Raw genomic sequence first — 12,209 nt, forward strand, 5'->3', positions numbered from 1 at the left:
GCAGTTGATTTAAAAGCTTGTCTGTCTGATTTGCGGTACTTCCTAGGTTTTTGTTTAAGTTTTTTGTTTGCTCTGTCAACAACTCTATTGTGTGTTGCATATGCAACTTCATTTTATGTAGTTATCTTGTTTTTTAGAAAGTAATTTGCAGATGAGCGACGAAATTGCAACAAAAAGCAACAGTTAACCAAATGCGGCAGCAATTGTCGAACACGTAACAGCTCATTTGAAGGGCGGGGGAGATGTGACAATCAGAGTTAATTATGTGGCTGACATACCAATTCCCGAAATCCCGATTTCCAGCCAACTGATTTTCAACCGCAACGCACACTTCTGGCAGCCCATGAAGTCAGCAATAGCAGTAATCCCACATCATGGGCAGCATTTCAATAATTCCATTATCGAGATGAAGATTGATTGATAAGCTACAGGCCTGGCCAAATGGCAGTCTGTGGCCATAATTCGGGGGGTCATGTGGTTGGATGACCCAACTCAATCACTATTGAGTCATGCGGCAGAAGCCGAGAGTGAAAGTTAATTGGGATCTTGCGCAATTTTTGGCAAAGAAAGTTTAGGCTTTTAGGCTCAACAAACAATCGACTCACGACCATTAATATTTTTTTATCTTAAATTTTGTTTCTTGCAGAATATGGCCTAAGGTTGTTCAATTAGCAGCAACTAGCAACGAAAAGCCACCAAGATGTCGTCCTCGATATGTTCACACTTCACCCAGAATGCCTGGAAAAAGGACCTGTGCTCGAACTGTTTCAAGTCCAAGGACGAGCACAAGGCTGCCGCAGCAGCAGCAGCTGCCAAGTCTGGTAGCAGCAAAGCGGACATTCTGGCCAAGACGGATTACCCGAACAAGCACAAGACCCCGGCGAAGAGTATCATCAAAAAGGCCTTCGGGGTGAGGCTGACGAGCTCGAGTGGAAAATCTGGAAGCTCCAAGAGCGGAAAGGTGTGCTTCCCCAAGCAGCTGCACGAGATTATCGGCTATGGAGGCGAGTGGTCGGACGACGATGACGACGACGACGATCACGACTTTATGAACCTGGGCAACGAGCACGACGACATGGCCATCACGGAGACGGACGACGAGGAGACCATCGAGCTCAAAAGAATCACCAGAGCCAACACGGACTTTAACATGAACAATGGCAACTTGCTGGGCGATGCCCAGGAGAATATTAAAAAGTCCTTTGCCGCTTTGAAGCTGGGCGCCCCTCAGGTCGATAAGGAGGGCAAGAAGCAGACTCTGACCATCAATGTGATGCCCTTCGGTCAGCCTAACTCGAAGAGTGCCAAGCCGGAAAGTAAGGGCACAGCCCCAGCAGCCACGCCTGCCAAATCGAAATCTAAGCCAGCGACCACAAGCAGCACAGCCATTAAGAGTACAACTAGTAGTAGTAGCACGACCACAACCACTGCCAGTGTGGCCAAGAAGGTGACCACCACCCTGACACCCACTCTGATAATGACGAAGAGCACCACAGCCACGGCGGCCACCAGTGCCACTGTGACTTCATCTTCATCATCATCGTCCCGGGACGGCAAGGACAGTCCTCCTCTTGCCATGGCCATGGAGAAGTCCCTGCTGGACGAGATATCCGAGACGCTGGAGCAGAAACAGAAGCAGAGCGAACAGAACAGCTCATCGGCCAGCACAACCGGAACATCGTCTTCCGCCGGAAATAGCCAAACTACCAGTTCTAGTACTACTTCTTCCAGTAAGATTAAATTCGAGCTAAGTGCCCTCAGCGATTCCCCGAAGCCATTTCTCGACCTTAAGAAGCCGATTGCCCGGAATCCCCCAATCACCCGAGACCAGGCCAAGCCCAAAGTAAATGTGTGCCACAAGTTCTCGGACACGGACAGCAACTGCTCCGACACGGAGAACGGTGTGTCCGCCTACTACGACGTGGTGGAGACCCAGCTGAGCTACGAGAACCTGCCGGATGGCAAATACTCCGAGCAGATCGGAGTGGCCACCGCCACAGCCTCTCAGACGGATTCGGGTAACTCCCACTACTCCAGCTCGCAGTACATCACCGACATGCTGTTGAGCTCCAAGACCCGGGCCGCCAGCTACAATCTGCACGAGGGCAACTTCATGACCTCGAAGATCACCTCCGACGGCTTGATTGTAACCAAATGCAGTTCGGACGACGCCCTGGACTCCACAGGAAGCAGCTTCGACGGCAGCTCGGACGAGGAGAACGCCTACAACATGATTCGCAGCGAATCGGACTCGGGAATCGGCATTAGCCTGGGCAGCGAATACAAGAACCTGGGCGTGGCCAAGGGTCCGTCAGTGCCGCTCTTGGTGGAGAAGAAGCTAAGTGCCAGTACCAACAACTCGGACTACGAGGACATCCAGATCGGAGACCAGGCGGTAGCCAAGCCGGCGGTGAAGAGTCGGGAGCTGCACGGTGAGCCCGATGGCAGCGCAGATCCGGACAACAGTTTGGAGCAGAAACAGCAGCAGGCTCAGCAGAAGGAGACTGAACAGCAACTGCCAGCCCTGCCAAAGTCTCCGCCACCACCCATGAAAGTGGATGCCCGACCATCGTTCCTTCATGGCCTGAAAAAGCCAGAGCTGCCCGTGAAGCCCCTGGTGAACAATCCCAGCAGTGGCAGTAGTAACACTCCAATGAAGAGCTTCCTGGGTAAGCGACAGCCCAGTTGTGCGGAACAGCAGTTCATGAGCCAACTGCAGTCGGCCATTTCCAAGTCCAGTGAAAATCTGCTTCTGGCCAAAGAGAATCTAATGGCCGCTTCGGATGAGTCCAAGCTGAAAAAGGGCAAGGCTCCGAACCCGCCGCCGGAGCCGAAACAGCTCAGCGCTCCGCCCACGCCGGAACGAGATTACAGTCTGGTAGTTGAGTTCGAGCAGGCGGCGGAAAAGGTTGCGTCATCCGGCTCGGGCTGCTCAGGTGAGCAATCGTCATCGACGGCGGAAAACCAATCATCGCCACCAGTTGCAGGCGAGACACCAAAGGCAGCTGCCACAGTCGCCGCAGCCAACGAGAACAACAACAACATCAACAGCAATCTGTATACCCGCAAGCCGGCTCTTCCCCTCACCGGTGGAGCTCCCGTAATCCGAGAGAAAGACAAGCGCGAGCGCGCCGTGATTAATCCCAAGTTCCGGAGCTTAAACACCTTTGTGATGCAGCGAGCCAATGCCGCCAAGCAGATGCAATCCGCCGGCTCGGTTCTGAGCCTCAAACAGCCGATGACGCCGGAGCCGACGCCCCGGAACTCCAGGCACCTCTCCATGTCGGAGGAGTGTCTGGCCGCAGCCGGCTTGGACAAAAAATCCCCCTCGGCATCGCCGCCACAGAAACAGAAGTCCAAGTTCTCGATTAAGAAGTTCCTGCGCATGGGCAGCAACGGCGGCAGCACCAAGTCCAGTGACTCCGGTCTGGCCAAGAAGGAGGGCAGTATGTACACGGAGATCTGCACGGGCACCGAGGAGGGCAACGCATCCGGAAAACCCCGTCTGGTCATCATCCATCCCATTGACATTAATCCCACGGCCGTGGAAGTGGTGAAGGACATCACCAAGACGAGCGATTCGGTTTCGGCCCAGACGGTGGCGGTGGTTACGGCCAAGCCGCCAGCTCCCCCCCTCCGCTCCAGTGCCAGTGAGGGGCAGCGGGCCCACGAGGCGAACAAGCCGGCCCGCCCTCCGCCACCCAAGAGCGCCGAGCTGCGCCGGAAGCAGAAAACCGAGCTGACGGCCACCTTGAGCTCCAGCAGCGTGGACTCCAGTGCCCTGCCGGCCAGCCAGGTCTCCGGCACCGGATCCGTCAAGCTGAAGGCCGACAATGTCTACGCCAATTTGGGTAAGAGGTTTTATTTTATTAAATTATTCAATTAGTAAACGTTTTATTATCATAATCGGAAGATTGAGAACCATACTTGGGAGGTCATTTTAGAATCTAGATTCCTGACTGTTAGCTAGTTTCTTTTTAATTTAAAGCCTTTCAAAAATGTTAATTAGTTCTACTTTGGCTTAAATTTACAGTCTGCCAGAAAATTCGCATTCATTTTGGCCTGACATTTGCATTTGTGTAAACGGAATTCCGCCCCTCTTGAAATTCATTTCAGTCTCGTTCCCATTGACCCGGTTTCGAGAGGTGTAGGTGGTCATGGCCTGCTCCTCCTCCACCACCTCCTACTCCTCCATTTCTCCGAAAACTGTTTGCAAAGTGATCGCATTCCATTTCAAAAGAAAGCGTACGCCAATCACGTTCACTGACAGCACCCAGAAATCGGACGACCTTCAAAATAAGCGACTCATGCGTGTGGGCCTGAAGGGTTCGAGTTCCAGCGCCGGAATACCACAGCCACTTCACCCACTGGGGCAGACTCGTTGACTTCAATTGCAGCCACAAACACGAAACAAGAACACGAATAAAATCACCGTAAATGGTAAAAGCCAGTGCGGCAGCTATTCTACTCAAAAGTAGAACCCGAAACCCAAGGCAGAACAAGTTACGCATTTTAATCAATATAACGGGCAAACATACACAGGTACAACGCCACTTATGACCATATCCGCCGCATCCAAACGAGTGTGATGAGTCGATCCGAGCCGGCTCGAACTGGGTTAAGTGGCCAAAGCCGGAGAGCAAAATAGCTCACCAGATGAGCGGCAAAACAGCACACAAAAAATGGATAACCCAAAGCAGCATGAGGGGGAAAAAAATCGAAATGAAAATAAGCCAGGCCAGTCAAGACCGAGCTGGTCCAAGCCAGGCCAAAACCAATGAGGTAACCACATGTTGATGGTTAGCTGGAGAAACCGGTGGCCTTCTCTCTAGCCAAACCAGAGACCCATTTCTTTCGGCCTGACACTTTGCGGTCAACTCGAATGCGGCGAGAACTTGTTACACCTGCTGCTGCTTTTTCTAATGCTGCTGCACCTGGCCAACAACTATATAGGCTCGGATCCCGATCCAAAACCAAGAAATCCAAGAGCGGCCCCGAACGAGCCCCAGATCCAACCAGAAAGAGCTCCATGCGAATTGTAATTTGCCGCGAATTTAGGTCAAAATCGCAATTAGTACTCACAGGTTGTCTAACTACTTGGCCTGGCCTTTGGTTTGTGGACTTTTTTCAGCAGTTTCGGGTGCCAGCCACCATTTGGCATGGCTCCATGGCTCCGAGAAGGCCGGGCAATTGGGAGAACCTGCCTGGGAAATCTTTTGAATATATTATGGGTATGACAGGGAATAGAGTGGTTGAAAATGAGGGAGAGGTTAGGGAAAACTAGCTAGCTATTTATTGGAAAGTTTTGGGGAAAAGGAGGAGGAATTGTTTAAAATAATAGTTTTAAACTTTGAAAGTCTCTACTCGAAAGTTCATTTAATTGATTTGAATTGCTTGTTTAAAGTTTTGATAATAAAAAAGTAGTTGTCATTTGATTTAATTTACTCTTGATACAGGATAAACTATTTTGGATAGCTTTTATATATAATAGAAGCTTAAGAATCAAGGTTTTAAAAGTGATTCAGCTTAAGAACTTATATGATTAATATTATGCTAATTTAGTTTAGAGGCTGTCTTCCCCATGAATCACTCATGCGATTTGAGAATACTTTTCAATTCTTACCTCTTACTAATTGTTTATTTTTCAAATACTTTAACTCACGATTTTATTATGAAGGTCTAATTAAGGTTTATTTATTGGTTAGGCTAGGATATTCATTAAAAATCAGTAAAATAAGAAGCATACTTATACTTAGAGATCTAACTAGAGCTTACCTTCTTATACCTGTTCTATGCTTTCAAATGTCTATGTATCTCCAACAAAATTACTAATAAACCCTATTTATTCCTCCATCTACCATCAGGAGAAATCCGCTCCTCCATCGCACCAAGGAAACCAGAACGGACGGCCAGTATGCGGGAGCGGGAAGCGCAGCTGGAACTCGTAAGAAAGCGCGGCGTCCTCACCGACACTATCTCCATTTGCTCGTCAAACGGTGAGAATGGTGCGACGGATCAGGGCAAGACACTGGCCAAGTCCTCTGCCGGACAGGAGTCCTCCAGCAAGGCGGCCTCCACGGCCAACAGTCGGACCAGCACCTTTGAGCGCCAGCCCCAGAAGAAGAGTGAACCGAAGATGTCTATTTCCAGCAAGTTGGAAATTTTTGAGCAGCGCTCCACCAACGACGCCTCGGATGCTGCCCAGAGGAGCAGCCTGAAGGATTCGGTTCGAAAAATCAACAGCACTATCGATAGCTATCTGAAGGATAAACGCGACTACGAGAATATGTACGAGTTTGTCAAGATGGGCTCACCGCAGCCGGGTTCTGGAAGCACTGCCACGCCCACGGCATCCACAGCAACACCTCCGCCACCCCCGACAAGGACTAACATCGATCTGGCGGCGGTGGCTGGTCAGCGATTGACCCAGGTGGCCCGGAGGAACAATATCTACTCGGACACCGCCTCCATTGCCAGCTACACGCGCAGCGAGTACGGGCCGGTGCGAAACTACGGACTGAACAACAGCTTAGGTACGTTGACTATTCTATGAAATAAATTGATTTTTAATTATTGCAATCATTTATATTTTAGCCAACATTCCACGGATGATTTCCGCCTCGTATGCGGGTAGCGAGGTGGGAGAATTCGACATCTATGCTCCGTACAGCTACTATGGAAGCGAGGCTGGCGGCGATGTGGCCACGGACATCAATGACAGTGTTTGGGGCATGCCACAGGTGGGTTTTAATATACAATTCATAAATATTTAATTTAATTTAATATGTTAATCTATTTTCTAGGCCAACAAAAACCGCAGCAAGGCCACGAATCGTTTGCGCATGCGCAAAGGACGCAGTGTCGTGCACAAGACCATCGAGGACAACTACACCGCCGTGGTTGTGGCCAACCACGAGGCCCTGGCCCAGGTCCTTGATCAGGTGAGTGACATTGCACCCTCAACTTCAACCTTAATCCTAACCCCCTTGTCCTTGCAGCTTCAGCAAACTCCCGCAGTTCCGGCAGCACTGCGTCCTCTGGCCAATGCCATCAATTTGCGCTACGAGGACTTCACCATCCTGGAGGGTGCCCAGGCATTTGTTGTCGGCAAGAAGGCCTTCCATGCAGCGCTGTGGAGCTCGTCGCCCGTGACCCTTGCCCTTTCGGCCGACTGCAACCAGCTGGCGGGAGTGGGCGGAGAACTGAGCCAACTAACCGGCGGCGTGAGCGATGTCCTTAACCCGGTGACGGAGTTCTGCGACCTAGTGCCCAGCTACCAGCTGCCACTGATGCCCTCGACGGAGGTCACCCTGCTGCAGGCCACCATCTCGGTGCTGCCACGTCTGCAGCTGGAGACTCTTCAATCCATCGGGGCCATTCTTAAGGGAAAATCCCAGGTGCTGGACAAGAGCAACTTTAACTTCCGGGGATCTATTCCGAATCTGAGCGGTCTGAAGGAGGGCGGAAATTCGGCACTGGGCGGCGGTAATCTGAGGAATGTGGTCTCGGTGCAGAATCTGAGCACCCTAAACGAGGAATCCTCAAGCCCCACAACGAGTTCTGGAGAGGATGGTGCGACGAGTGCGAATGCCATGCCCGCATTTGATGATGTCATGACCCGGGAGGTGGCCTTCATCATGTTGCAACTGGTGAACGGAATGAAAAATTTGCAGGCCAAGGCGATTGAGGAGACGCCGCTCAGTCTTTCCAACGTGGTGCTGTCCAAGGACATGGACAATAAGGACGCCCAGGCGCGACTCTGCGTCCTGCAGGGGTAAGTTTAAGCTTTCCTGAAAATATTTATGATGTTAATAAAATTTAATTATTCTTGCAGCAACAACAACGACGACGAGGAGCCCATGGGCACCTTGTGCAAGTGCGCCCACTCCGCCCTTACCGACATGCTGCCTCCCACTAAAATCACCCCCATCCTGGCGGACATCCTGCAGCAGGAGCGCTCCGATTCCCTGTCCAAGGCAAAGGCCGTCTTGGAGTTTGTTCTGTGGGGCCCTTCGGATGTGGCGCTCACCGGATCGCTCAAGGAACGGGAACTGGCCCTCCAGCGCTGGTTGGATCTGGAGCGGGCCACCGTGCTCCATGGCCTGGTGCGAACCCGGGTGGAGTTGACCGTGTACGACGAGTGTCATCTAATGTTCCTCGTCCGATCCACGGCCAAGATGATGAACGATGCGGCCAAAATCGTGTGCAGTTTCCAGCAGGCTAATGGCACCGCTGGCCAGGACTAGTTCCAGCTGCTCTTCTAGTTACCCCTGCTCAATGCTTAAGGAATTTTCTCTATAACTACTATACGAAACTGTCATAGACACTTAATCCATAAAGTCAACGAAAGATATATCGAACCATATACATATATAAATAATACATAAATAATTACACTTTTTATGCCTTTGCCCAGCGTGCCAAATTGTTTCGCGCGGAAATTGTCATGTAAAAATAAACTTATCAAAACGATTTGTGCAACTTTAGTAAATTAATAATCTACCATTAAGTCATTAATCTATACGAATATTTATACTTTCCTGTACGCGTACGAAATATACATACAAATATACTCAATCAGATTGCAATTATTGTATGCCAGATAACTGGTTACTAAGACAAAACTCTTTGGTGTTTGAACAAATAAATACAATGTATGCTACATATTATATATAAATTATAAATACTGTCTAAATAAAGAAATCGAAACTTACGCAATTTTCCACGGTTTGTATTAAATGGGTTCTGTTTGGAGGAATCATAATATTAATTGTAGATAAAGCCAAGCAAACAGGTCCAAGGTTTGCCAGTCCAACAGGTGTGTGCTGATGCAATAATTGCTGATTTTCATGAAAAATGTTTAAATTATTGAATGAAAAGCTTATAGAGTTTCTTTTCTTGATTTGGAACTTTAACTGATTAGATTCCAAACAAGAAAGGAAAGCTAACTTCGGGCGGAGCCGAAGTTTATATACCCTTGCAGTTAAAACCGGATATATATCGCAAACATCGGATATAGTTGGCCGATCCTTATGGGAATAGGAATATATACTCCAATTTATTACAATACAAAATCTAAAAAAAGTCCCAAGCTTCTATCTTCAAAAATACGAAAGTTGATATTTCTATTAAATACCATTTCCGATCGTTCAGTTATATGGCAGCTATAGGATATAGTCGGCCGATCCTAATGAAATTTGGTAGGTTGGATCAACTGACCAAAAATGGAGTCTGTACTAAATTCCAGCTTTCTATCTTCAAAAACACGAAAGTTGGGTCATTTCCGATCGTTCAGTTATATGACAGCTATAGGATATAGTCGGCCGATCCTTATGAAATTTGGCATGTCGTATTATTTTGCCAAAAATAGCTCTCACCTAAAATTTAAACTCTCTAACTCTAAAAATACCAAAGTTATACCATTTCCGATAAATCAGTTATATGGCAGCTATAGGATATAGTCGGCCGATCCGGGCCGTTCCGACTTATATACTGCGTGCAAAGGAAAGAAGGGTGTGTGCAAAGTTTCAAGACGATAGCTTTAAAACTGAGAGACTAGTTTGCGTAGAAACAGACAGACGGACAGACAGACAGACGGACAGACGGACAGACGGACATGCTCATATCAACTCAGGAGGTGATCCTGATCAAGAATATATATACTTTATAGGGTCGGAGATGTCTCCTTCACTGCGTTGCACACTTTTGGACAAAATTATAATACCCTCTGCAAGGGTATAAAAATATTCTCTCTTTTCCTAGTCATATTTTTCGGCCTATGACAATAACTTCAACACCCAAACATATTGTAGTCTTTATTAATATACAATATTATAGGCACTATTATTCTTTATGAAATAGTGAAATAACTATTTTTTTATATATACAAATAATTTTGTTTTTTATAAAAATTAAAAAAGCACAAAAAAATATTTATTCGTAAACTTTTATTTGATAAAAGTACACATATTGCCATGTGTTTTTTGTTAATTTTCTCATGCTTTGGGTAGTTTTTTTTTACGTTCTCTGAGATACATTTTCAGAGAGTTTTTTTGGCGAAAGCTCTCTGGCCCCCAGAAATATAAAACTTGTAGAATTGTTTGAACAGTTTCACTTTGGCCGCGAGCGAGCAAACAGAGTTGATAAGCACGAAAAATGCTTAAGAGGCGGTTAGGTCTATATTTGTTACAGTCGCAAAAAGCGGCTCTCTCTTCCACTAAACAAAAAGTAAACAATAATAAAATTTCACAAAAACCTAATAGAATAATAGAGTGATGATTCCAGAGATGGCAGACCAATGTGGCAGCAACAAACGAGGCTAGAACCGATCCGGAATGGTTGAATGCCAAACCCTTTGAAGAGCTTCCCCGTGCCAATGCTCTCTCCCTATTCCCAAAGATTGCCTTCCCGGGTGGCAAGTACAAGAACATGGAATTTATGGAAATGATAGAGGCCATGCGGCAGGATTACGGAGATATATTCTATTTGCCTGGATTAATGGGAACCTCTGCCTTTCTGATGACGTACAATCCCGAGGATTTCGAGGTGGTATTCAGAAACGAGGGCGTGTGGCCTCTTAGGCCGGGCAGCGAGACATTGAGATATCATCGGACAGTGCACGGGAAGGATTTCTTTCAGGGAGTGGAGGGCATTATTCCCTCGCAGGGTAAGTCCTGGGCCGACTTCCGATCTGCCGTGAACCCAGTGCTCATGCAGCCCAAAACTGTGAGGCTATATTACAAGAAAATGTCTCAGGTCAATCAGCAGTTTATACAGCGGTTAGTAAATCCTATATCCAGTTTAATATTTGATATTTTATGTAAAATTTATAACTTAGAATTAAAGACATAAGGGATCCTACGACCCAGGAGGTTCCTGAAAACTTTCTCGAAACCATCAACAGATGGACTTTGGAGTCTGTCTCTGTGGTGGCCCTGGACAAACAGCTGGGATTGCTCAAGGACTCTGAAAAGGACAATGAAGCCCTTGAGCTTTTTAAAAACCTTGACGAGTTTTTCCAGCTGACTACTGAACTGGAGATGAAACCTTCTCTTTGGCGATACTTCAAGACCCCTAAACTGCAACGACTGATGAAGGCTTTGGATGGTCTCAGGGATATAACGCTGACCTATGTAGAGGAGGCCATCCAGCGTTTGGAGAGAGAGGCCAAGGAAGGAGTGGTGAAGCCGGAGAGCGAGCAGAGTGTCCTGGAGAAGCTGCTGAAAGTGGACAAGAAAGTGGCCACAATCATGGCAATGGATATGCTTGTAGCGGGCGTGGATACGGTAGACTCTCCAAATATTCCCTAAAGTCTTATCTTATCCTACAAATTATTTTGCAGACCTCTAGCACTTTTACTGCACTTTTATTGTGTCTTGCCAAAAATCCAGAAAAACAAGAAAAGCTGCGAGAGGAGGTGATGAAGGTGCTACCCAACAAGGACACCGAGTTCACCGAGGCTTCCATGAAGAATGTACCTTACCTGCGAGCCTGTATTAAGGAATCGCAGCGGATATATCCTCTCACTGTTGGAAATGCTCGTACTCTTGTTAGGGACACTGTGGTTGGAGGATATCGTGTACCAGCTGGAACCAATGTCTCCATGTGTCCTTTAAATTCCTATTCTAGCGATAAGTACTTCCCAAAAGCTACTGTTTTCATGCCAGAACGATGGCTACGACCTGCTAAGGACGAGCCTGGACAATGTCCTGCAAGTGACCTGAGGACTAAGAATCCGTTTGTATTCCTGCCCTTCGGCTTCGGAGCACGAATGTGCGTGGGTAAACGTATTGTGGACATGGAACTGGAGCTGGGAATCGCTCGACTGATTCGAAACTTCAACGTAGAGTTTAATTATTCCACAAAGAACGCCTTCCGATCGGCTTTGGTGAATCTACCGAACATACCTCTCAAGTTTAAGTTTTCAGACTTGCACAACTAATAATTATTTGGACCTGTTATCGGTGTTATCTGTTGATAGATAAGGCTTTTGATTTGTGTTTTAACTTATTATACAGTTCTCTAATATTATTGTAATATAAATGATATTTAAAACATGCTAAAAACAATATCTTTCTGAAGTCTACATTGGAAGTTTTATTTAATTACTAACCTACCTATGTCTTATTTAATTAAGAGGTGCCCATTATTAATTACATTCTCTCTGAGTAATTAAAATCTTTAGCTCTTATAAAATTGATAACGGGCTC

At 47.2% G+C, this 12,209-nt stretch overlaps 2 protein-coding genes across 2 annotated transcripts in view; both read left to right on the forward strand.

The window, feature by feature from the left end:
- LOC108121610 (pneumococcal serine-rich repeat protein) overlaps positions 1–8,718 on the forward strand; it is a 34,033-nt gene extending 25,315 nt beyond the window's left edge. The window contains exons 3-8 of the mRNA XM_017235842.3: positions 647–3,851; positions 5,865–6,533; positions 6,595–6,740; positions 6,804–6,941; positions 6,999–7,774; positions 7,835–8,718. Of these exons, the coding sequence (XP_017091331.2) occupies positions 701–3,851; positions 5,865–6,533; positions 6,595–6,740; positions 6,804–6,941; positions 6,999–7,774; positions 7,835–8,246 (5,292 nt within the window). The 5' untranslated portion in view covers positions 647–700 and the 3' untranslated portion in view covers positions 8,247–8,718. The remainder of the gene's footprint in view (positions 1–646; positions 3,852–5,864; positions 6,534–6,594; positions 6,741–6,803; positions 6,942–6,998; positions 7,775–7,834) is intronic.
- Positions 8,719–9,878: 1,160 nt separating this feature from the next.
- Positions 9,879–12,058, forward strand: Cyp12a5 (Cytochrome P450 12a5). The gene is made up of 4 exons (XM_017235676.3): positions 9,879–10,227; positions 10,285–10,778; positions 10,838–11,285; positions 11,342–12,058. The coding sequence occupies exons 1-4, from the start codon at positions 10,156–10,158 to the stop codon at positions 11,939–11,941; spliced, it is 1,614 nt and encodes a 537-aa protein (XP_017091165.2). The 5' UTR covers positions 9,879–10,155; the 3' UTR covers positions 11,942–12,058.
- The last annotated feature ends 151 nt before the right edge of the window (positions 12,059–12,209 follow it).

Source organism: Drosophila bipectinata, chromosome 3R (assembly GCF_030179905.1).
Source record: "Drosophila bipectinata strain 14024-0381.07 chromosome 3R, DbipHiC1v2, whole genome shotgun sequence".
Classification (NCBI taxonomy): domain Eukaryota; kingdom Metazoa; phylum Arthropoda; class Insecta; order Diptera; family Drosophilidae; genus Drosophila; species Drosophila bipectinata.